General features: G+C 46.1%; 1 protein-coding gene, 1 long non-coding RNA gene and 1 pseudogene across 8 annotated transcripts; 2 read left to right on the top strand and 1 right to left on the bottom strand.

Moving 5' to 3' along the window:
- The first annotated feature begins 935 nt into the window (after positions 1–935).
- Positions 936–15,262, top strand: Gm51898. Of its 7 annotated transcripts, XR_003949689.1 has the most exons (4): positions 936–1,159; positions 2,228–2,279; positions 11,709–11,771; positions 14,615–15,262. It is a non-coding gene; the product is annotated as a predicted gene, 51898 (long non-coding RNA). The 7 variants fall into 7 exon arrangements; XR_003949687.1 differs by lacking the exons at positions 11,709–11,771; positions 14,615–15,262 and adding an exon at positions 4,487–5,803; XR_003949686.1 differs by lacking the exons at positions 11,709–11,771; positions 14,615–15,262 and adding an exon at positions 2,416–2,739.
- Positions 8,473–10,179, top strand: Gm5038 (predicted gene 5038; annotated as a pseudogene).
- Positions 15,263–17,875: 2,613 nt separating the features above from the next.
- On the bottom strand, positions 17,876–25,682 carry Irgm2 (immunity-related GTPase family M member 2). Its single transcript, NM_019440.3, has 2 exons — positions 25,489–25,682; positions 17,876–21,195 (listed from the first exon to the last, which is right to left on the bottom strand). The coding sequence occupies exon 2, from the start codon at positions 21,172–21,174 to the stop codon at positions 19,987–19,989; it is 1,188 nt and encodes a 395-aa protein (NP_062313.3). The 5' UTR covers positions 21,175–21,195; positions 25,489–25,682; the 3' UTR covers positions 17,876–19,986.
- Positions 25,683–26,099: the final 417 nt, after the last annotated feature.

The raw sequence follows: 26,099 nt of genomic DNA, 5'->3' as shown, positions 1-26,099 counted from the left end.
TGCTATGAACATAGTGGAGCATGTGTCCTTATTACAAGTTGGAACATCTTCTGAGTATATGCCTAGGAGAGGAATTGCTGGATCTTCCGGTAGTACTATGTCTAATTTTCTGAGGAACCACCAGACTGATTTCCAGAGTGGTTGTACCAGCCTGCAATTCCAACAATGGAGGAGGGTCCCTCTTTCTCAATGAACCCACACACCTATGGTCACTTGATCTTTGACAAAGGGAGCTAAAGCCATTCAGTGGAAAAAAGACAGCATTTTCAACACATGGTGCTGGCACAACTGGCGGTTATCATGTAGAAGAATGTGAATTGATCCATTCTTATCTCCTTGTACTAAGGTCAAGTCTAAGTGGATCAAGGAGCTCCACATAAAACCAGAGACACTGAAACTTATAGAGGAGAAAGTGGGGGAAAGCCTGGAAGATATGGGCACAGGGGGAAATTTCCTGAATAGAACAGCAATGACTTGTGCTGTAAGATCAAGAATTGGCAAATGGGACCTCATAAAATTGCAAAGCTTCTGCAAGGCAAAAGACACCGTCAATAAGACAAAAAGGCCACCAACAGATTGGGAAAGGATCTTTACCTATCCTAAATCAGATAGGGGACTAATATTCAATATATATAAAGAACTCAAGAAGATGGACGCCAGAAAATCAAATAACCCTATTAAAAAATGGGGTACAGAGCTAAACAAAGAATTCTCAACTGAGGAATACCGAATGGCTGAGAAGCACCTGAACATTTTGTTCAACATCCTTAATCATCAGGGAAATGCAAATCAAAACAACCCTGAGATTCCACCTCACACCAGTCAGAATGGCTAAGATCAAAAATTCAGGTGAGGCCTGTGTTGTCAGTGAACTGTGATCTCTAGGGTAGGGGGCGAGGCTACCTGGGGGCGTGGCCTAGTCAGGGCGTGGCGAAGAGGCGGGCCCTGAGGTTGATGCCTCTACAGCGCTACAGTCTGAGCTGCCCAGGTGGGCATCGACCGGTTGGCTCTCCAGGCACGCTTCTGACTTTGGTATGGCAGCAGCGGGCCCTTAAGTGTTCCCTAGTAGCGTCCATATCGTTTGTGGTCATTGCTTGTGCGTGGATGGTGGACTGACAGGACCCGGACCAGGACAATGGACCGGCAAACGATGATCTCCGTATGTCGCCAGGGGACGCTGTGAGGACCGGGCGGGGCCGACTGGGCAGGGGAGGAGCTAGGTTGAGGACGAGGTCTATGGTGGGGCCGCTGAGTCTGAACAATCAAGCAGAGGTGGTATGGGCGGGGCTGGCTGAGGTGGAGTGGAGACGCCTGACTCGGGGAGGAGTCTGACTGGGATGAATTGGTTTGTGGGCGGGGTCAGGAGTGTTTTGACTTGGTTAGGGGTGTGGCAGGTTGGCGGGATCAGGCTGGTGTACTGTCTGAAGTGGGCGGGGTCGGGATGGGTCTGGGTCTGATAGGAGGATGGAGCTTTGGCCAGGGTGATGAATGGAGAGCAGGTCTTAAATTTCGTTCCCTAAGGGCGAGACCAGGCACTTCAGGCTTGGTTTATTAGCTGATGGTCTTTGCTTTCCCCGACGCCCCCTTGTTTTGTTGTTATTGTCGTGAGATTGAGCATCACTAATGAGTCCAGACTGTCCTGGAACTCTCCTCAGTTCTCCAGCCTAGTCCTCCTAAGGACTGGAGGTACCAATTATTTTCTTTGATACAGAACTTTTTAAAAAAGGGAAAGTTCTTATGTCAAACGAAGTGCTCTTGAGCCCTCTTGAACATGGCTTAGGGTTGAGACTTTTGTATCTATAAAATACTCTTTTATAAATAAAATTCCTTTAATGTAATAAACCCACACACACAAAATCACACAGCCAGGTTAAGGTAGCCATTCAACAAACACTAGTCCAGCTCTAAAGTCTATACATCTCAGTGAACTTCTGAATACTTATAATAGCCACATTTGAAGCCCTGGTACTTCTGCTAGGGTTTTACACTTTTGTTTTTCTGTAATATTTTTAACTCTGTCATATTTTTCAACTCGGTCATATCTTTATGCATAAAATTTAATTGATAATGAAAATTATAATTAATGGAATAAAATACTTTAAAATTATTTTTTGTTATTTTTCTGTGTGTGGATCCCAGGCTGGCCTCAGACTCGTTATGTAGCTCAGGGTGACCTTAAATTCCTTTAAAAAAAAAAAAAAGTTAATACAAATGCTTTATTTAACAGTTGCAGGTCATCCCATGGGCTAAGTGGTGGATATCCAGGTCCCAGCACCAAGGTGAGCACTACCTCTGAGCTTCTCTTCCTGACTCCAATAGGGTGAACTCGTCTCAGTCTCCCCCATCATCAAAGCGGGGCCTTTGATGTTTCCAATGATAGAGAGGCTGATGTGATGTCATCCATAAATTCCACAGGCACTGTCCCTGCCCAACACCTCTGTTACCCTAGCCAGCTTGATGGGCTGCGCGTGACTCCTGTTTATGACGGCACCAATCTGTCGGAGAGTGACCTTGAACTTCTGATCCTTCTACTCCCACCTTCTAAATTCTGGGATTACAGACATTTTCCTCCAAGCCTGGCTTACTCAGTATGGGAACTGGAACACAAGGCTTTGTACACCATAGACAGACATTCTACCACTTAATCTATAGTCCCAGCCCTAACCTAAAGTAATATTTTAAATTATTTTCACATTTTTGTTTTGGTTGTTTGGTCTGGTTTTTTGCTTTTGGTGTTTGTTTGTTTGGTTTGGTTGTTTTTCGAGACAGGGTTTCTCTGTGTAGCCCTGGCTATCCTGGAACTCACTATGTAGACCAGGCTGGCCTCGAACTCAGACTCACCTGCTTCTGCCTCCTGAAGCTGGGATTAAAGGCATGTGCCACCACCGCCCAGTTTATTTTCACATTTAAAAAAAAAATTGCAAAACTAGTTTACTTCAAGGCCTCCACTAAATTACCATCTTATGTAACAGAGTAGCAGACTTGTAGAGGCCTTGTCTAAATCCCGAATTCTTTGTCGTAGGTCTAATTACGTTGAGATGCCCCATCTCCTTGGAGATGTTTACGTATTAAATAGCACAGTTGCTGGTTCCCCTTTCCTCAGGACTCTTCAGAGTGGTCCTGGAGGCTCCAAGTTTCAAGCCTTGCTCATTCAGCATGGCTCCTAAGTCTTGAAACTGTTCTGTCCTCTTCCCTGCTTGCCATCTTCTCCTGCCCCTTCGTGCTGTGACCTGCACTTTGTGGGGTTTGACCCCTCCCTTCCATCCCCACCACCACCACCAGCCTTTTAAGGCACTCTTCCCATTCACTCTGGGCTTCCATCCGGGACAACCTTTTATGACTTTGTCCAAAATCCTTCAAACAAACACATTTATAAGGCCAGGCCAGGTCACTGCCAGACCCACAGGGCTGTCTCTCTCTCTCTCTCTCTCTCTCTCTCTCTCTCTCTCTCTCTCTCTCTCTCAATTCAACTGTGCCTGGGCAGGTGTCTCACTCAGACAGGATGTGACAGAGTGACCGGTTGGGGCTTGTTGGGTGGCATGTTAGTAAGTGAATGAGGCCCGCCTTGGGCACAGCAAAGGAAAAGACATGAACCAATGAATAGAAGGCACATACACTCTTTGTCCCACGTGTGACCAGAAGTGGGGAGAGGGCCAGATGTCTAACATTTACCAAACGTATCCCAAAGCATCTCTTTATCAACTAGTGTCTCAAAGCAAACCTGTGCCTTCTGAGATTATAAAGAACCTTTGGTCTGCCTCGAGGTGTGATGCCAAAGAGTCGAGGCAAACTCAGCATTTAGAGCACATCTGACTTCTCCCATCACAAGGAAGGCATTGGAAACTAAAGCAGTCGCCTACATGGGAAGCCAGGCCCAATGCCCTTCATTAGAAATAGAGTCCCTGTTTCCAAAGCCCAGTGAGATTGGGGACCAAAGTGATCCCCAGATAAAGTGAAGGGTGTGTCAAAGTTGCACAGCTTCTCACTGGTGGCTCCATATTCCACATTGTCACCAGGCTGATTGCAGAGGGGCAGGGAGCAGAGTTGAAAGGCCAAGGTCTTTCTTACAGACCTGACACTTGCTTAGGAAAGTGAATACGGGAGAGACCTGAGCCCCACCGACATACTCAGATTAGCTGAGGCCAGTAGGGACCGTGTGAGTGCTTTAATCACCTGAGAGGCCTTTCCACAAGCTCTGAGGAAGTCTGAGGGTGAGGTCAGGTGAAGCAGAGGCAGCAGCAGAGGCAGGAGTCTGTCAGAATGCTGGCTAGTAGGACTTCCAGTAACTCGGGCATATACTCTCCTGTGCACTTTAAGGCGATTTCCTCTTCAGAGGCTATAGACTGTCAAGCAAGGAGATGACTCTTTAAATGTTTGTCATCTTCTACCTCTGAGAAATCTCTCAGTGGGCTGGTGTGCCTTTCCCCCTGCTGTGTAAGGCAGCAGATTTCCCACTGGGCAGTAGTTGACTCAGGTTTCTTCGTAGGTGTCCCTGTGCTGGGCCCTGTGTAAGAAGTGCATGACTGAATACGAAGCAGGAACAGTCGAAAGGGTCCCAGAACATAAATAGAACTTCTGTGCCATTGAGGTGGCTCGGTGACGGACAGCACTTGCCATCAACACTGAACCCCAGGATCCACATGGGAGGAGGACAGAACTGTGTCCCCAAAGTTGACAGGTGTACAGTGGGCGTGTGTCCCCTCCCTACCCCCTAAGGAAATGTCCTTTCAGAAGAACCTGATCCCGATCCAAAGACTAGTGCCCACGGAGCTGCCATAATTGCACCTTTCTCTTAGAGGCTCTGTTCTGAAGTTCTGTCTAATCATTTTCATGACAGTTTCACTGTGGATCTGTGTGTATTTCCAGGGAATATGATTCTGATTTTGTTTAACGTCTGGTCCTTGTAAAAGGAAACAGGTTGTTTGTTGTTTGCTTTTTGTTTTTTTTAACTTACTATGTACCCCAAGCTAGTCTTGAACTCAGAATGATCCTCCTGCCTCAGCCTGCCAAGTGCTAGGATTATATCGCATCCCTCTATGGTGTATTTTTGGAATCAGAAGTGACTTATGGGGCTATTGTATCCATTACATCCATTCTGTGAGCCATTGGGGCTCCTGGCTTCCTGTTACTGACATGAGTGTTTCTGAGCATAGAGGTGTTCTCCCTTCTAGGTCAGGAGTCTCTAAAGAAGGCTGGCTGATGAGGGAGACCTCTGGGTCTGCACAGCTGTCGTTAGCGTGCTACTACTGCCTCCTAGTGGTTAGTGTAGGATATGCTGGCACCCTGGAATCAGCAATACAGTTTCCTGGCTCCCACAACTCAGGACCCGCCCCCAACACACTCAAAGACTTGTCTGTCTCCTAAGCCAGGTTGGAAACCCCTGCCTTAAACACGTGGCTCAGGCCGGTGTACAATGTTTAGTTTGCGAACTCTTCAGTGGCCTTGCCACCTCTTACCTCAGCTTCTCACTGTCTGCTTCCAGTCCTGGTTGTGGCTGCCTTTGCCTTTTCTATTTATTTTTACAGATTTTCTACCCGCGAAATGATATCTTCTGGTTTTCATTTTCATTTTCTGAGTGGTGGGGAAATTAGATGTTTTCACACTTATGTTTCTTTTGTCCCCATAAATCTTTTTGTCCATTTTCCTATTGTGGCGGTAATGGTGTTTCTTAATAGTCGCTGGGATCTTTTTCCTCCTGCATACTCTTGATTCTTGTGTCATCGGAGGTGAATTTTGGTATATGGTAAAGAAAGCCTTAATTAGAAAGAATTAAAATAGTTTAAATTTATACATTGAAGACTATTTTTTAAAAAATCAGGCACTAGATGTTAAATAATAATTGACCATGGGGCTGGAGAGTTAGTTCAGCGGTTAAGAGCACTGACCTTTAAAGATGTATTAACCTGCTCCTGGAAATATGCCACCAGCCTTGGACGACAGCCCCTACTGAATACACCCTTTCAGAATTGTTCTATTTTGATGATTTATAATGATGTTACCTGTTCTGTTTGTGATTCACTGAATGCATAGTTTCAGAGTTGTAATGCTTGGATGATTTTTGTGCTTTACTCTGCCAAATGATTTTTGTTGGTATCTGTGATTGTTTCACTGGATATTGTTTCTAAGAGATGTAATGTTTGTTTGTTTGTTTGTTTGTTTGTTTTTAATGTATAAAATCCCCTGCTTGAGAGCTGCAGAATACACTCAGATTCAAACTGCCTCTGTTTGTTTCTGTTTGTCACCGCCGAATCCTGACCCACCTAGCTTCAAGGACCTTCATCCCAGGGACCCTCATACCTGACTGGGGTGGTCCGTGGCAGAGACAGAGACAGAGGCAGTAGAGAAGGCCAGTTTCTCTTTAGCCTCTTCTCAGAGTTGATACATCACTGTAATGACCCTATTCTGATTGTCAGAAGTAGGTCCCCCTGTGCTCCCGGCTCACAGGAAGAGGATCACACCAGGTGTGGACCCCAGGAAGGTGGGGATCATTGGGGATATCTTAGAGGTTAAGAGGCTGCCTACTGCTGATTTGTAGGAAAGCCAAGAACTTTTTTTGGTGGTGGTGGGGTTGTTTGTTTGTTTGTTTTTTTTTTGTTTTGTTTTTCAAGACAGGGTTTCTCTGTGTAACCCTGGCTGTCCTAGAACTTACTCTGTAGACCAGGCTGACCTTGAACTCAGAAATCCGCCTGCCTCTGCCTCCCAAGTACTGGAATTAAAAGCACACACCACCCCATCCAGCTTACATTTAACTTTTCTTAATTTTACATTCTTCAAGAAAAACTTCCCTATACTGGCTTTCATTCATTCTTTAAAAGCTTAATTTTTTTTTTTTCAGGCGTGGTAGCCTTTAATCCCAGCACTCAGGAAGCAAAGACAAGCATTTCACTGTGAGTTCTAGACCAGTCTGGTCTACATTGTGAATTCCAAGATAGCCAGGCTTATGTGGACAGACCTTGTCTCAAAAAAAAAAAAAAAGTTTATTTAAAAAACAACAACAACAACAACAGTGTGGCAAGCGCTGGGAGGTACAGGCAGGGGGATCCGAAGTTCACCTCTCAGCTACAAAGTGACCTCAAATTCAACCTTAGATTACATGAGGCTTTGCCTCAAAAAATAAAATACTTAAAAGTAAGTAGTTTAAAATGTTGGCTTTTTCATGATTTGTTTTTTTAAAGTTTTTAAAGTGTGTGTTTTAAAGTGCTACAGAAGCCAGAGGGGGCATCAGAGTCCCTGGAGCTAAAGTTACAGGCAGTTGTGGGCTGCCTGACATGGGTACTGGGACCCAACTCAGGTCCTCTGGAGGAGCAACAATTGCTCTTAACCGCTGAGCCCTCACAATTAGGTTTTAATATATTTAGAATCTCATTGTCTCATACATTAACCATATGTGGCTACTTAAATTCAGAGCTTCTCCAGCCATTTTTCAAGTGCCCAGCAGCCGCTGTGGCCTGTGGTTGCCAGATTGGGCAGTTCTGAGGCAGAACAGTTCCCTCTTCATGGAACATCAGAGGGGATTTTGCTCCTTCATCCCAACAGCTTTGTGTAGCCAGTTCTCTCCTTCCACCTTCTCCTGCATTCCAGGGCCCGCACTCAAGCTGCCGGGCCTGTGTAACCTTTACCTAGTGAGCCATGTTTATGGCTCCTGGAATTGTTTTATTTTTATTTCAGCAGTTAAGGGGGATAAGATATTCTACAGCTACCTCGTGGGCAGAAGCCAGGGACAACGCACAGGGCTGGCTCTGTCCCCATTTCCTACCAGCAAAGACTTCTCTAACCCCAAATGTCCATAGCGGTGCCAACGAGCGACACTGATTCGGTTGGGTGTTTGTTCCCGCGCTAAAATGAGTTGTTTGTTCCTGCGCTGAAATGAGTCCGTTGATACTGTTTCTTGTGTGTGTCCCATGCATTTCCTTCTCCTTAGTGAGTCTTAAGCAAAAAAAAAAAAAAAAATGTCCCTTTAAGGGGTAAAGAGCTTATTGCTTTTTATTGCTAAAACACTGACTTTTAGGTCTTACAGGCTTAGACCCTGAGGAGAGCATCCTCATCTTCCCTGGTTGTCATGGCTGCAGACTCACAGTAAGAGATTGACACGATGCTTCATGGAACATTTATTCCATGCTTGAAAGCCCTAGTTGGGGACTTTTCTTAATCCCTTCATCCTGTCGGGCCTCACTAAGCAGTTTATTCACAAAACATAGAGGAGGAAGGGAGAGAGCAGAGAAGAGATGAGGCATCTGGGGAGGGTGGTGGTGGAAAGTGGGCACTGGCCCCACTGTGAGTACTGATGTCAAGCAAGGCTTAACTTCCTTCATCTTTCACTACAAAGAGGCCAAGTGCTTTCCCCCAGGGCCACGAGCATTTCACACCCGCTCTGTGTATGTGAAAGACTCACACTGGTGATGCTACACCTGATGGGCCCCACTCCCTGAGGCTCTCCCAGCTGAGTGGTCTCTCCCTGACTGTTCTGTCATTGCTGTCCCTGCCAGGAGAGGAGCACACTGGACAGTAAGGTCCCCTAAACTGCTCCAGGTCCTGACCGCTCTGGAGGAGGGTGAGTTTGGCAGCAACAGGGAGGAGATTTCCCTTGCACCCCCTGACAATGCCTCTGGGGACTTTGCTGATGAGGGTTCTGGGGGAGAAGACAGTGAGCAGAATGGTGCCTAGCTGCCTGGATGGGTGCTGCGTGCATTAGTTGTGTTGTGTCTGGGGACTCAGACCAGGAGGAGGAGGAGGAGGAGGACCCAGAGCTGCAGCCAGCCAAGAAAAAGCAGCAGGCAGCAGGCAAGCCTCAGCGTCTTTGGACCAAGAGAGACACCCATCCAGACTTTGGTTAGCTGGGAAGTCTCAGATCCTCATATAGAGGACCTCAAAACCAAAGAGCTGAGTCTTGTGGGCCTCTCTGAACTGTTTTTTGGTGACGGGACAACCAGTTACATTGTTCATGAAACCAACCGTTATGCTCACCCTAAATCTCATGACTCAGGAACTGAAGTGTGTTTTGGGCATCTTGATTTTAAGTCAGTACATCTCCTATCCAAGGAGGCTGGTGTTTTGGGAGACAGCTCCTGACTCTCATCATCGCCTTGTGGCTGATGCTATCAGAAGGGACAGGTTTGAGCTGATCTTCTCCTACCTGTGTTTTATGGGTAACAGTGGCCTCTATGATGAAAGCGATAGGTTTGCCAAGTTCAGGCCCCTCATCGTCCGTATGAACTGTCACTTCCAGAAGCATGCTCCCCTGGAGAGTTCTACAGTTTTGGCGAATCGATCTGTGAGTACTTTGAGCACTGGGGAGGGGGTTGGGTGGGCGGTGTCCAAGCATCTGCACTCAGGGAAGCCAGCAGAGGCTACCTGGTGTGGTTTGAACCTTCACCAAGCCGGACAGAGGCTTAGATGGGCCAGTATGGTGGTCAGATTTGTGGATGCACTTCAGGAGCATAGCTGCCTCCCGAACCACATATTCTTTGACAAGGTCTTTTACAAGTGTCAAACTGATGTCCATTTTGAGGGGAAAAGGAGTGAAAGCCACAGGGACTGTCTGTGAGTACAGGATCGAGCGCTGTCCCCTCAAGGATCCCAAAGAACTAAGGAAAACGAGAAGGTACTCTTTTCACTACAGAGTGGAGGAAAGCCAGGAGATCATTGTGTGCCACGTGGTAAACATCTGCTCCAACGTGGTGGGCATAGAGCCAGTCAGAGTGCCCAGCCACCACCCAGGAGCAGCCAAAGCTCAGGCACAGGTCCACCAACCATCCCTGGTGAAGCTCTATCAGGAAAAGGCCAGAGGAGTTGACTGAATGGATCAGAACATTGCCAAGTACAAGGTGAAGATCCAGGCAAGAAGTGGTACCTGAGCTTCACCAGCTACGTCATCGACGCAGCCCTCAACAATGTGTGGCAGCTGCACAGGATGTGCTGCCAGGACAGGCAGGGGGACCTGCTTGCCTTCCGCAGACACGTGGCCTCGGGCGCATCTGGAGAGCAATGCAGACATCCTCACAGGGGAGGCGGAGCTGGCGGGTGGAAACTGAGAGCCGCTTAGATATGATTGGACACTGGATTGTCCATCAGGACAAGAGGATCCCGTGTGCCCTCTGCCACTCACAGACCAACACCCGCTGTGAGAAGTGCCAGAAAGGTGTCCACGCCAAGTGCTTCCAGGAGTACCACTTCCCGTGAGGCCTGAGACCTGCTTCTTCTGGCGATAGTGACATCACCGGGAGCACTTGTGGGTTTTCTTTGTGGCACTTTGACACCCATCACTGAAGACTTGATTTTGTATTCTCTCCCAGGCCCCATCACAGTTTTCTTTTTTATTGTATTCTATTATGCCTACATGCCATGTAAATTAGTATATATGTTAGTAATCGTCTATGTTTGTAGACTTATATTTTATACCCTTATTTATTTAAATTGACTCAAATAAAATTTTCCTGTTACTACATTTTGTAGTATTTGAGTCTGGGTAAAGATAGCCAACGCCTTTCATAAGTAGTGGAAAGTGAGATATTTTTGCATTGTATGCATGATCTGTACTGTAAGTTAAATGTCCTAGCATCTAACGAAAGCTTCAGAACCTTAGCTATCTCGTGCTCACCCAAAACTGCAGTGTTCTCCAAGGAAACGGAGATGAGAAATGATAGTAGGGGTGTGGAGATATGCTGTCTGTTGGCAACAAACGGCAAAGAGCAGCAGTCGCTGACCCCTTCTTTACTGACCGCACTTGCTATGTAAAAGGCAGGTGGAAACTGGGTGATGGGCACAAAAGGTGGTGAGTTCTTACAGCATCGTGGGGAAGTGGAAATGTGCTCTCCCTTTCTGGACAACCTAATAATGCCTGCTCAAAATCCATCAGGATATATTCAGAGGATAAAGCAGAGATTCAGTCTGTGGTGATAAAAGTCAATAAAGTGTATGGGGCAGGGGAGAGATAGAACCTCCTCCCAACAGAGTCTTAGAGTCACTGCAGAAGTAAAGATGGCATCAAAGTCCACTGTTCAAACCCTCCCTATAAATGTGTAGGCACGGGTGGAGGTAGGGCAAAGTGTCTCCTCACAAGATACTTCCTTTGAGACGACATCACAATCCATCTCTTTCAAACTGTCCCTGCCCCCAACGTGGTATGCTGCAGTACTCCATGGATGCACAGCCCTAATTTCAAACCACAAGGACACAGGCAGATTCAGCTTGAGTGACATTCTGCAAAACACATGAGAATGCCCTTGGGAAGTGTCAGGGTCCTGGAAGACAAGAGAAGGTCCAAGGTTACACAAGACCGAGTAGGGATGACAACAGAAGGTGTGGATATAGCTCACCAACAGGCTTACAGCAAAGGATGGTGGGATAGCTGATGGAGACTGGATAAGGCTTACAGATTAGCTTCCAGTAGTTATAAACGTTAATTCCTCCCCTGGCTTTGGTAGCTGAACACTGGTCAGCTACCAAAACACTGGTCAGCTAGTCAGATATTGGAAGCTTTTTGTAATCTTCAAATAATTTCAGACTGGACCTTAGGAAAATATTCATATGTTTTGAGGCCTTACATTCATACATTTTCTGCCTGTGGGAATCTAGCCTGGGCAGGAGAGACAGCAGCACCAGACGTGCTTTGTTTCCTTACATTTATTGTTTATTTGATGGACACCTGGTGTGGATGAAGATCAGAGGACAACTTGCCAGGGGCTGATTCTCTCTTTCTACTATGTCAGGTCCAGGGGAGTGATCTCTGGTCAATCTTACCAGTTGCTAGTAACCCTCAGACACACTATGTGGTAAGTATATACAAGGTGTGTGTGTGTGTGTGTGTGTGTGTGTGTGTGTGTGTGTGTGTGTGTGTGTGTGTGTGCTTAAAATTTTTTTTAAAAATCTAGCCTAGACAGTTTCAATATTTCTTATCAAGGAATTCTTTGTTGATCTGTTTTTTACTGCCCAGCTTTCTCTATCACGGTGGGAATATCATCCCATACTTGCAAGTATTTTATTTTACCAGTGATCCAAGTACACGAATTAAGGTGGTCCTGGAAAGAGTCTTCTAAAAGCTTTTTAATGGCTCATTGTCATTGCTTCCATATGAGTTTAAAGAAATATTCCCATTCTGGTGCAAATAGTCTATGGTCATAGTTGATTTCTTTCCTCCTCCTCCTCCTCCTCCTCCTCCTCCTCCTCCTCCTCCTCCTCCTCCTCCTCTTCTTCTTCTTCTTCTTCTTTTTTGGTTTTTCGAGGCAGGGTTTCTTTGTGTAGTCCTGGCTGTCCTGGAACTCACTTTGTAGACCAGGCTGGCCTCGAACTCAGAAATCTGCCTGTCTCTGCCTCCTGAGTGCTGGGATTAAAGGTGTGAGCCACCACGCCCAGCTCCTTTCCCAGTCTACCTAAAGTTAAAGCTAAAATTCTATATTTGAAACAGGATTACCATATGTTCCAGTAATTCACTAGTGGGTATGTAGCAAAAGAACTAAAGTCAGACTGGAGAGATGGCTCAGTGGTTAAGAGTACTGACTGCTCTTCCAGAGGTTCTGAGTTCAAGTCCCAGCAACCACATGATGGCTCACAACCATTTGTAATAGGACCTGATGCCCCCTTCTGGAGTGAGGACAACTACAGTGTACTCATAAATATAATAACTATAAATCTTTTTTATTTGCTTATTTATTTTATTTTTTGGGGTTTTTCAAGACGGTTTCTTTTTGTAGCCTTGGTTGTCCTGGAACTCACTCTGTAGACCAGGCTAGCCTCGAACTCAGAAATCTGCCTGCCTCTGCCTCCCAAGTGCTGAAATTAGAGGCATGTGCCACCACTGCCTGGCAAATCTTTCTTAAAAAGAAAGAATTAAAGGTCTAGAAGAGATACTTGTTTACAGATGTTGACAGACGTGTTACTTTAGCAGCTAAAAGGAGAGAAGAATAGTGTCCTCCTTACTTTTTCTGTTGCTGAGATAAAATATCCTGACAAAAAGCAACGTAAGGGAGAAAGGGTTTATTTTGAGCTCACAGTTCCGGGTTACTGTCCATCATTGTGGGCAGTCACAGCAGGTGGAGCTTAAAGTGGTTAGCTGCCTCATATCCATGCTCAGGAGCAGAGAAAATGAATACATGCTTAGTACTCAACCCAAACAGTCCAGTCCAGTCCAGGACCCAAACCCAGGGAATGCTGCTGCCCACAGTGGGCTGGGTCTTCCTACGGCAATTAACCCAGTTAAGAAAGCACCCCCACAAGCATGCCCACAGACTAACCTGATCTAGACAATACTTCACTGACTCTTCCTGGGCTCTGTCAAGTTGACAAACAAAAAGTTGTATGGATGACAGCAGGCATCATAACTCATTATCAGTGCCTGTGATGTTACCTCCTCCTCCTCTTCTTTGTCCTGTTCTTCCTCCTCCTCCTCCTCCCCTTCCTTCTCTGCCTAATCCTCCTCTTCTTCCTACTCTTCCTTCTCTTCTTTTCCCTCATCTTCCTTTCTCCTCCTCTTCTCCTCCTCCTCTTCATAGTCAGGGTCTCACTATGTAGCCCTGACCAGCCTGGAACTTGCAATGTTGAGCAGGTTGGCCAGGACCTCATGGAGATCCTCCCACAGCAGCCTCCCAAGTGTTGGGATTAAAGAAAGCCATGTACTACCATGCCTGGCTATCTGTTATATTCTGTTATATATATATGATATATATGTGTTATATATTCATATATATATCATATATATATATCTGTTATATTATATATTAAAAGCAGATTAAGGCACAAAGGAGGACTCTAGGGTCACCAACCATACAAATGGAGAAGCATGGGGCACGTCACTCTTGTTCACTGTGTCTGTAAATACAACCTTGCTTTATTCACCCTCATCTCAAAATAAGTTTAAAATTAAGATTTAATGTAAGGGACATATTAAACTGGTTATACAAATAACTTTTTATTAACTTGTGGGGTTTTTTTTTGGGGGGGGGTTGGGAAGTGTGTCTGTGGACACATGCAAGCCATGGCAAGTATGTAGAGGGCAGAGAGCAACTTTGTGGAATCAATTCTTTTTATCCACTGTCATGTGAGCTCTGAGGATTGAACCCAGGTTGGGAAACTTGTGTGGCAAGACCTTTAACCTCTAAGCCATATTTCTGGGCCAAACTGTTTTTGTTGTTGTTGTTGATGATGATGATGTTTTAAGTTCTCTCTCTCTCTCTCTCTCTCTCTCTCTCTCTCTCTCTCTCTCTCTCTCTCTCTCTCTCTCTCTCTCTCTGTGTGTGTGTGTGTGTGTGTGTGTGTGTGTGTATACCTGTGGAGGCCAAAAGAAAGCGTTGGATTCTGTGGTGCTGGTTATGAACTACTTTTTCTGGGTCCTCTGGAAGACTAGTATGTGCTCCTAACCACTGAGCCACCTCTCCAGCCTTGGTATATACTTATTTATAAATACCTAAAAATGAGCCACTCGCAAAGCATACTTATAAGACATGATAATTTACACATGCATGCTTTTGATTGATAAAGAAACAATAATTATTACAATCTCTTCGAAAGGTAGCCAGGTCTGTGGCATGGACCTTTGTATTTAGGAGTCACTCTTACTAAACTTTGCCTTTTGTTGTTCAAATGTGGCCAAAATGGTTTTTGTTTTGTTTTGTTTAAACAGACTCCATTCAACCACTCCTCCTCCACGCTCCGCAGGTCACCTGCCACCAGGGGTCAGAGAAAGGGATGATTAATCAGCCATACTTGGGGGAGGTGTGCTGTTGAGAGACAAGTGTGGAAAGATACCCAGCTGTAAATGGAATTGTTTATATCAGCTTTCCCAGATGAAAATGAGCAGAGCCCAGAAAGGTCACGGAGCGTTCCTTCTGCAGGTTGCCGATCCTACCACTAGGGGGAGCAAGTACATGCCTCCCTGCTTCCTCCCCATCTCTGTCCTAGGTTTTCTGTAGGCTGTTTTCAGACACAGGCTGGGGATGTTTTTTTGTAGCTGTCTGCCCATACTGCCAATCCACACACCAATTCAGCATTGGAATCCCAGCACCCTGAATCCCTAAATGCTGGGGACTGCATACCATGACATGTATGGTGCCTGGGACCCTGAGAAATAGGAGACACATCCTTACAGGTGACCTGCCATCAGAAATAAGGAGCTACCCGCAGCAGGCCTGGATGGTGACCTCTCAGAAGCCCGCAGGCAGCTCATTTGTAAAAAGTTGGTTCCCATTTCTCCTGACCTTAGCACTGGACAATGGTTGTATAGATTTTATTTGTGTGTGACTACTTTTCAATTGGCCTTGGTGTGCATAATTATTCTATTATATCTGACTTTCCTATTTTTTTCTCCTGCTCTGGTGAATTCTGTGAAACTAGATGTTCCTTGATATAATGGTTCTTATGAGGCATGGGGTGGGGGGGAGGCACAGCACAGTCCTAGTGGCCCAGGTGCAGGCTGTGCATTCTCATTTTTGGAACAATGTAATAACTGCACAATGGTAGTTTCATATTAATGTTTGACTTGCAAAGAAAGTTTGAAGAAATTATGTCTAGGGCTGGAGAGATGGCTCAGCAGCTAAGAGCACTGGCTGCTCTTTCGAAGGTCCTGAGTTCACATCCCAGCTACCACATGGTGGCTCACAACCACCCATAATGAGATCTGACGCCCTTCTCTGGTGTGTCTGAAGACAGCTACAGTGTACTTACATATAATAATAAATAAATCTTTAAGAAAGAAAGAAAGAAAGAAAGAAAGAAAGAAAGAAAGAAAGAAAGAAAGAAAGAAAGAAAGGAAGGAAGGAAGGAAGGAAGAAAGAAAGAAAGGAAGAAAGAAAGGAAGGAAGAAATTATGTCTAGAAATAAATTTAGAAAATGAAGCAGAGTCAGTAATGGGACCTCAAGAAAGGAAAAAGCTACTTAAATTATGAAATGAGTTTTGTACAACATTTGAGAGTTGGTCCTGGTCTCCTTTGGATATGTAAAAATTAGACTCCGGAAAGAAGATAGAGAATGCATAAAATCTTATACTAGTAAAACTAAGCCAAAACAAACAAACAAACAAACCCTTAGTAAAAACACTAGGACTCTTAGAAAAATCGTGTGTGCAACATACAGAAGCCACAGCTTGTGAATTGCTGAGTTAAGGATTAACCCGAGTCCGCCTGCCCAGAGCATAGGAGGAACTCTGGCCGGATGTGGGCTAGCCTCCCTCCCCCTTCTTCCCCTGTCCCCTTTTAGTTCCCACAAAGGTGGTTGCAAAGAAGAACTGGCTCACGATATTTGAAAGCTCACCCCGGGTCTGTCAGTGAGAACATGCTATGCCTTATTAGTGAAAGTTTTCAGGTGGGAACTCAAGAAAGTAATTGACGGAGATGGACTGTTAAGGGTAAAAAGTTTGTGGTGGCGCATGCCTTTAATCCCAGCACTTGGGAGGCAGAGGCAGGTGGATTTCTGAGTTCGAGGCCAGCCTGGTCTACAAAGTGAGTTCCAGGATAGCCAGGGCTATACAGAGAAACCCTGTCTTGAAAAACCCCAAAGGGGGGAAGAAAAAAAAAAGAAGAAGAGTTATTAACCCCATGGACAGACAGACAACAGCAAGGCTGGAACACTGTTGGGAAGAAATCAGGGCCTATGTGGGTGGCAGAAGCAGGGGGTGGGGTGGGGTCTCTTATTCCTTTCCGAGGATCTGGTAGGTTTCACTGCACAAGAATGGAGCCAGGATGTCTGATTTCCAGAAGTCAAGGAAGTGGGTGGGAGGTGAAATGTGAGCTTTGAGGCCACCTCACTTCAGCATGTGAGACAGACACTCTGGCATCTGGGAGTCTGTTGGCAGGACGCCTGTCAGTGTCTGTGAGAAGGAGCAGCGGCAGGTGCTGTGGCCTGAGCAGCAGCAGGGTTCCAATATTATATTCTTACAGCCAGTTATGCTTCAAACTGCTCGTTTATGCTTCCCTACCATGGTGAATGCTCATTGCATGGCCATGAGTGAGAACCAGTGTTGTGTGACTGTTCCTAGGGAGACCTGGACAAATGTCTGTTCATCCCAGATAGTGGTGCCCAGAGTAGCAATCCCACCCAAGTCTTGTGTACTGAACCAGTGGATTTACTGGGGTTGCAGGAACATAGGCAAAGGGTTACTTACAGAAGCAAGGTATCTAAGAACTGAAAAACCCACCCCTGCATGGGTCAGAGGTCATGAAAGCTGTATCTGAGACATGGAGAGGGGCTTTGTGAGTGCTGTTTACCTCTTGAGCCTGAGCGTTCCCAGTCAATTTTGCAGAAATACCTACTCCGTCATCAGTTACTGGATAGTAGTAGAACCTTCTTCCCAAGCTCTCGAGTGAAAGCCAGTCTGTCACTCAGCAGCCTTCTGGCTCCGAGACAATCAGATTCTTTCACACTGTCCTCTCTATAGACTGTTTGGAGCAGTATACTGAAAGGAGCTGCCTGTTCATACTAAATTATAGCAGTCTTTTCCAGGGAGGTACCGCCTGAGGGTGGACCCAAAGATGTACACATTGGACTAGCTGAGCCTCCTGCCTTCTGTTTCTTTGTGTCAGTTTTTCCCTAGGATTCAATGCAAGAAGGGAAGGCCACTGTTCAGGGGGGACCTCATGGCTGTGGAAACAGGTTCTGACACTTTTGATGTTACAAGTGAAATATTAAAAAAATCTCTCCCTCTCCTCCTCCCTTTCTTCTACCCCCACCCTGTGTGTGTGTGTATCTATATCTATATCTATATCTATATCTATATATATATATAATGTTTATATCATATATATGTTTTATAAAATCTTTTTTAAAATCCAATATTAAAAACATGTGGGGGAATGCAGGAAGAGTTTTGTGGGGGAAGAGAAGGGTGGGGTGATGTGAATACAGTGTTCATGCATGAAGTTATCAAAAAATAAAGAACAAAAATAATACATCTATTTATATAATATACTGTGATTATTTATTCCATCACAAAGATCAACACTACATGTATGTTACATACAATGCATAATAAATGTGTGTGATGAATATATAATATCTGTGTACATATACTTCTGTATCTGTATATAGATAGGTATGTACATACAACCAGCAAAGAGAAAATCTATGTCTATGACCTAAGACACGGAGAGAATTCACACCCTGCTTCTCCAGCCCGGCCAACAGTGAGATCACAGTTTCCTCAGTGCTGGGGCCAGGTGAGATACCCTGTGACCAACACATACAACCTCAGGCGAGCTTTTAAAGAGCAAACTCGCTTTCTTATTTACAGCTGACATTGCGGAGCAGCATCTATGCCATAACCTTGACCTCAGGAATTATTTCTGAGTACACACGAATGTCATAAGGACGACAGACAAAACCTCTGCGGTTTCTTTGCAGACCTCTCCTGTGACTTCCATGGCACCACATTAACCAAAGAACAAGCAGGTGGAAGGTGAGTCTTAGCAGAACTTGGCTCACCCCCAATCCCACCATCGTGAGACTTCTTAGTCCATCCTATCCTTACCCACAGCATATACAGTAAACCCACCTTTTACATTTAAGTGATTCTTTTTTTGAAGTGCCTGTGCCAATAATATAATTTAATTGTATTTTCTCAACAAATATAATTGGCATTTTCCTTCCATTTCAGAACAGATTTTGTTTCTTTCTAGGTATCAAAACCATAGCCTTCCATGTGCTAGGAAAACATTGTACTACTAAGCCACACCCAACCTTCTTCCCACTATTAACCAATAAAAGTCCTAGATCCCCTGAGTGCCTGTGTAGTTAATATTGGTTGGCAGGTTGGCAGGATCTAGAATCACTATGCAAAGAGACCTTTGGGCGTGTCTATGAAGGAGTCTCTGGACTTGGTTCATGAAGGTTGGAAGACCCACTCTGAACGTGGATGATATCATTCTATAGGCTGGTCTTGGGCTGAATGAAAAGGAGAATGTGTGCCAAAGAGCCCTATTCATCTCTCTCTGCTCCCTGATAGCGGACACACGGGATCAGCTGCTCTGTGCTCCCACTGTGATGACTTTCAGCTGTGATGGACTGTACTAGCAAACTATGAGCCCAAACTAAACGCTCCGGTGTGATGCTGGTAACAGTTGGCAGAGGCAGGTGGATTTCTGAGTTTGAGGCCAGCCTGGTCTACAGAGTGAGTTCCAGGACAGCCAGGGCTACACAGAGAAAAAAGAAAGAAAGCATTTAACATTGTGCCAAAGAGGTGAAAGGGGAGAAGGGGAGGACAGAGGCCTGAGACCGCTAGGGAAGTTGGGCTGACAGTACTGATATCTATCGAAAGCAGGGCTGAGAGAAAGGAGCATGACAGAACACGGAGCGGCACCTGTCTTAAATGCAAAGTCACACACACAGATTCAAATGTGAGTGCTTCATGGCAAAGGGAGAAGGGTCCTTGTGTGTCTGGATGGAGGTGCAGCCTGCAGAATTAGGGGCTGCTGAAGAAGTTGAAGTCCAATATAAGACTGAGAGCCCAGAGTGTGAAGGGCCAGGACTAATCATGATACCATTGACACCATCAAGGGTAGTGTAGGGTGCTGAGAATCATTCTCTTCAGCACTGTGTGAATCCTATTACTAGTAATGCCGGAGTTAATGCCCCTCTCCTCTTTACACATCAGAGGAGGGGTTGGAGAACAGGCCTCTGCTGGCCACGTTTTTCAGACAATAGCCAAAGACAAGCTCTTCCCCATTCCCTAAGAGATACTCCATCTCCAGAGTCAAGGACGAAAAGAGACAAAAAGAGACAGGAGTAGACCAAGAGGCCCCTCGTCGTTGGCGCTAAGGTGAGCATGTGTCAAACATGGCATTCCAAACAATTAGAACAGGGAAACTTATCCTATAGTCAGATCCCAGGTAATTCAGTTAGCAAAACCCATTATGGTGTCTCACGAGAGGGATACCCATTAAGACAGTCGGCCTAGTAACCTCAAGGAACTTGGACCCCATGGCGTGGGGGAGAGGGGTGTTATCTCAACTGGGGGTACACATGGGGTACAGGGCTGGGGAGAAGACTCCAGTTGTCTAAACCTTCCTAAGGATGAGGAATGGAGAGTCTCAGGATTTTTAACAGAACTTCCTTGGCTTTGGCAGCAGTTTCATCAAGTATATCTTTCTGTTGTTTGCATCGACTGTGATGAGAGGTAAAGCAGCACTTCATGTAGTCAAAACCTATAGAGCCAACCCGGGTTCCAGTGCGATACAACCGAGCCAGCACCCAGTCATCTTGTTGGTACCTCTGGGTCTCCTGGGACTCCATACTAGTGTTGAAATGTTTATTTTTCATTTCCAGAGCAACCAGGTGGAGAGATATGTCATCCAAACCAAAGGTTTTTTGGAAGGCTTTCCGAATCTCTATCGCGTTACCCGGATCCGAGATCCCAAACTCTGTGTGTAGGTTATCTTCATCTATACTCTTTTTAATGGACTCTACTCTCTCATTAACAGTTTTCTCACAGACTTGGTAAAGGGTTTCGACGAGGCCGTGGTACTTGATGACAGGGAGGTCTTTTTGTAGTGTCTCCCTAAGCTTTGGGAAGTCATGTGATTCAGGCTTAAAGACAGATACCAGGAACATGGGGTGCTCCTTCACTTTCTCCTTCTGAAGACTATCCCGGATATTCCTTTGGATACTCTGCAGTAGCTGGGGTTCAGGGAAGGTACTTGTGCTGAGGTCCCTGTCCAGCTTGGTCCAGACGACATAGAACCTCTTTCTCATCCTCTGCATGGTTATGGCCAGCTTCACATGATTTAAGCTGAACTGCTCAGAAGCTACGATGATGATAAGGTCGTATATGCTGATCTGCATCTCTTCCAGGTAGCTCTCCACACTCTGGGCTGTGGCCCCTAAGCCAGGCAGGTCCCACAGCTCCACATAGGGAAAGTGGGAGGAAAAGTAACAGGTTGGTTTCTGGGTGGTTCTCACCACCCCAGTGGGAGCTGAATCTTTCTCTTCGTGTCCGATGAGCCTAAGGGCATTGATGAAAGATGACATGCCATTGCCAGAGTCCCCAGTCACAGCGATCTTTATTTTGTTTCTGGAAACGTTCTGTATGATCTCTTTAACTATAGAAACCACTTTCACTACCTCCCCTTCTTTCACGGCAGTCTCAATTCTCTTAATGACGCCTACAGATAAAGTATTGCCGTCTTTGGGAATGAATACAGCGTCGGAGAAGTATTCAAATTCTTTAACCTCAGGTGACTCAACTGCCTCTTCCATGTTGTCGAGCAACGGGGCAACCTGAAATTACATTGAAAGGGAGTTGGGGTGGCTGTGAACACAGGCACCCACAGGAAACACTGTTCCTTGTCCAGGCTTTCAGATCCATACCCTACCCTACACCAAGACCTGCTCATTACAGAGCTAGCTGAGCCCTCCTGTGCATGCGCACTTTCTTGGAAGGCAAAACTAGCTCTATAGCTGTTATGGCAACACTAAACCCCAAAGCTGAACACTGGAATGTCAGGCCAGTCTCTCACTGGGTACAAATGTCCATGCTCCAGGTTGCCTGGGCTACCCAGAGGAAGTGTATGCAGAGCAGGGAACAGCCTATGTCAGCTCCCACCCAGAGGACCCAGCAAGTCTTCAGTTCACACATCCCTTCTCCATCAGTGGCTATTTGTTCTAGTTGCACTCTGAAAAGTGTTCTTCCTTTCCCCAGTGACATTCAGTAATGGTGTGATGGTTTGTATATGCTCTGTGCAGGGAGTGGCACTATTAGAGGGTATGTGGCCCTGTTGGAGTAGGTGTGTCATTGTGGGTGTGGTCTCTAAAAACCCATATCCTAGCTGCCTGGAAGCCAGTATTCTGCTAGCAGCCTTCAGATGAAGATGTAGAACTCTCAGCTCCTCCTGCACCATGTCTGCCTGGATGCTGCCATGCTCCCATCTTCATGATAATGGACTGGACCTCTGAATCTGTAAGCCAGCCCCAATTAAATGTCATTTTTAAGACTTGCCTTGGTCATGGTGCTGTTCACAGCAGTAAAACCCTAAGACAAATGGCATAAGGAATGCAGGGCTACACGTCAGCAGGTGGATGCAGCGCCACCTACGAGTGATTGCCCTGGTTCTTCCCCTCAAAATTTTAATGCATTTGAAACTCAGCACCATATATTTGAAATTTTTCCTGAGTCTCACATTCCTTTAAGGAATGCCCTGCCAGCCAGGTGGTGGTGGTGCACACCTTTAATCCCAGCACTTGGGAGGCAGAGGTGGGCAGATCTCTGAGTTGGAGGCTAGCCTGGTCTACGGAGTGAGTTCCAGGACAGCCAGGGCTACACAGTGAAACCCTGTCTCAAAAACAAAGACAAAACAAACAAACAAACAAAAAAAAAGCCCAACAACAACAGAAACCCCCATCCCCCATCCCAAAGGAGGTCCCTGCCAGATTTACTCATAGGGCCCCAAGAAATTACTAGAATTGTGCCCTGGTGTCCATCCGAGAAATCCAAGGCTCCTTTGTCTAGAAGGTGCTTCTAGGGCACCCTTAAGTCTTATGGTATAGTTTTTTGCCCTCCATAGTCCCATCCTCTACCTCCCTTGCTTGCCTTCCAGGATGGGCTGTCCTGTCTTCAGCCCAGCACTGCTCCTCCCCACTGCTCCTTCTCCTGCTCCTCCTCAGCTCCTCAACCCTGGGGGCCTGGCTTCAGTCTCCATGTGAAAAGAGTGGGCTGCCAGCTCCTCCTGAGCCTCCAGTGGTGCTGGCTTGGTGAATTGTGGACATCTTCCCAAGTCCCTAGTTTTCTGCAGATGACCAGATCAGTTGCTTTTCTCATCCCTCTGACAAAGTATCAGGAAGAGAAGTCCTGTAGGGCTGTTTGTGTGGACAGCCTTGGGAACGTGGCACAGACAAGGTTTTACAAGCCATCAGCATTTGGCCCGGAGTTCAAGTGGCCTCAAACTTCCCTATTTGAGGGCCCTATCCAGTTTATACCTGTGCTGCCTCTGGTTTACCCCTTGGCACATGGGTCAGACATCCTTGGGAATGAGGAGCAGATCCTCCTGGCTTCTGAAGGGACGCCAACAAGGAAACTCACAGGAGAGGGATAGCCAGGGCAGGGAGGAGAGCCAGACCATGTGAGCCACGACTCAGAAATCTAACGTACTCACAGAGGTGCGCTTCATAGAAGCCAGGGGCATGCTCACACACACACACACATACACACACACACGTGTTCATGCACGAACACACGTGTTCACACGCACACTCTCAAGTGTTGTACCATGATTCACCAAGGTTGCATGTTACTCTACTGGATTCAATTGACTGAAAAATGTTTTGTTTTATTTTTACTTTTGTTTTTGCTTTTTTTTTTTAATGAGTCTTTTTACATAGCCATAGCTGTTCTGGAACTTACTCTGTGCCCAGGCTCACAAAAATCCACCTGCCTCTGCCTCCTGAGGGCCGGGACTAATGGTGTGTGCCACCCTTCCCAAAGACTTGTGTTTTATTATATTTATTCCAATTGTACAACTTTACTAAAAAGCTCCTGATAACCCACCGAAATTTTACTCTTTAAGTGAAACAAACTAAAACCTATGGGTAATAGGGGGAGTGAGCTCATATAAGCATCTGTGTCGGTCAATTTCAGTTGTCAGCTTGATTGCATCACAACATGCCCAGGGTATCAGTGAGGCGCACGGCTAAGTAAATGTGTCAGAATATTTCCAGAAAGGATTACCCGAGGAGGCAAGACTCACCCTGGATGTAGGCATCACCAACTTGTGGACTGGGCTCCAGAACTGGCTTAAAAAGATAAAGATAAAACAAACCTAAATGCCAGCATCTGCCTCTCTCTGCCCAGCCTGTGGATGCTCAGATGAATCATGCCCCTGAGGCCACACCTTCCCTACGGTAGAGGGCTGCATCCTTTCTAGCCATGAGCCAAATTAAACTTTTGGTAGGTGGTGTTTAAAGCGTCCCCCTGTCCCCACCGTAATTATTTATTACTATTTATTTGAAATATTTATTTAAATGCTATTAAATGTATATTTTATATATACATCCATGTATATACTGTCACACTGATTTATTTAAATGTGTTGGAGGTGTGTCAAGCACGCCGGGTGCATTTGTGACAGTTAACAGGCAACTTGTGGGTGTTGGTTCTCTCCATCGACCACATGGGTCCTTGGGGTCAAACTTGGGTTTTCAGGCATGGCAGCAATCACTTTTACCCACTAAGCCAGCTCACTGGCCCACGACCTATTCTTTTATGCTATTATTATAGACTAATAAATCACATGCATTTTAAAATGTAAATCGGAGTCTAATATGTGAGTAAAATTAGCCCATGCTAGTCTAAGACTCGCCATGGAAACTTAAACTGAATCTTCTGCCCCCAATTCCTACGTCCAATGCTTTACAAGTGTGAGCCACCTCACCGAGCTCAACTATGCAAACATTGAAAACTCACACTTAGGAAGAGATTGCCTATCAAGTACTCCACACAGTTCTTCCCTCATCCAGCAACTCTGAGGCTCCATGAGAGGGGCTTCCAGAGATGTGGGGAACAGCCTAAACTAGCTGTGGATCTGAGCTGTCAAAAACTTTTGTGAACACAGACCCTATTGGACCCTCAATCCTACCTTGTTCTTTATCACTTCACCATTGTGGGGACACAGGGAATTTCCGGGTGCTACTGATTCCAGGAAAGGGTGGTGATCCACCCCATGGTCAGTGGGAACAGCCTTGGACCCAGCATGCTTTTGGTAGGTGGTGTTTAAAGCGTCCCCCCGCCCCCACCGTAATTATCTATGAAGGACTGAGCTGGGTGGGTGCCTGTGGTGTGCCAGATTTTCTAAAGCGGATGAAATATTTGAACTGGTTTTGTCTTGGTTTTAATTTTTTAAATTTAATTTTATTTTAATTTCTTTATTTTTTGGTGTTTTTGGTTTTTAGATTTTGGTTTTGGTTGGTTGGTTGGTTGGTTGGTTGGTTTGGTTTGTTTGTTTTAAAAGGGCCCGTGAGACGGCTTACCAAGTAAACACACTTGCCACCAAACCTGATGATGTGAGTTCGATTGTGGAAGGAGAGAATCAGGTCTGCAAGTTGTCCTCTGATTGCCACAGACACACAGACACACACACTAAATAAATATCTTTTAAAATAATTGAGCTGAGAACTATACAAAAAGTTTCCTTAGAAACTCCATCTTTCAAGTTCCAGTCTCTATCTGCTCCGAATAAAGAGCACTGTGTTTACATAGTCCCGGGACATCCAGATACCCGGGAGAGGTTCTGATCCTGGACTCTGGCCAATAACTGAGAGACTGAGTAAAATCCCACCTGTTTTCTCTTAACTAGGCCCCCTCAGAAGACCCACAAACCCAGGGATACCCAGGTAAAAAAAGAAGCACACTGCTTCTCTCTGGTGAATTGGAAGGACTTGATTCAGCCAGACACCAGGCACTCCGATCCTGAAGACAGTGCAGGAGGGTGCCTCCTGCACAGGGTGCCCCAGAGGAACACCTGACCCCAGACTCCCCTGCCCTGAGCAGGTTTATAGGCCAAGCAGGAGCCCCTCACCTACCTGCTCAGAAGCCTTACAAAACTGCAATCCAGGCTCAGGACGGTCAGGAGAGAGAGAAGTGTGGTGGGGCAGGGTCCTGTGGGGAAGAGCGATTAGAAGAGGCAGGAGCAGCTGAAGGGCAGCCTGAGCTCCTAGGTTTCCTCTCAGACCCTGCTCTATCTATGTTGGCCCAGATGTAAGTCCCCAACTTCTAGGCGTGAGCCCTGCCTGCCTCCTCCCCAAGGGGCGGGGCCTGGTGCCCGAACAGCTTTCAGTTTCAGTTCCTGGAAATGGCTAGTTTTCGGGAGTTAGCACTCAGAGGCCAAGTTCTTCTTCAGAGGGGGGAGGAACTCTGTCGGCCGCTGGCCAGTTGGGGAGGTCAGAAGTCTGCCCGTGAAGCCTGCCATTCAGACTTCGGTCAGAGCTGCCTGGACTGACCCTGCTACCTCCCTTCCCGGAGCCCCTAGTGCTCAGATGATAGCACCTAACCCTGGGAGACGCTCATCTTCAGATCCAGTGCGTTCCAGAACTATGGGAGTGATAGGGTTTGAGGATCGCCGAAGGAAGACCCCCGACTCAAATAGTATATAAAAGAAAAGTCAGTGTATTCTGCAGAAATTACCAGCATTCTG

This window comes from Mus musculus, chromosome 11, assembly GCF_000001635.26.
Source record: "Mus musculus strain C57BL/6J chromosome 11, GRCm38.p6 C57BL/6J".
NCBI lineage: Eukaryota > Metazoa > Chordata > Mammalia > Rodentia > Muridae > Mus > Mus musculus.
This window is presented reverse-complemented; position numbering and strand designations above follow the sequence as displayed.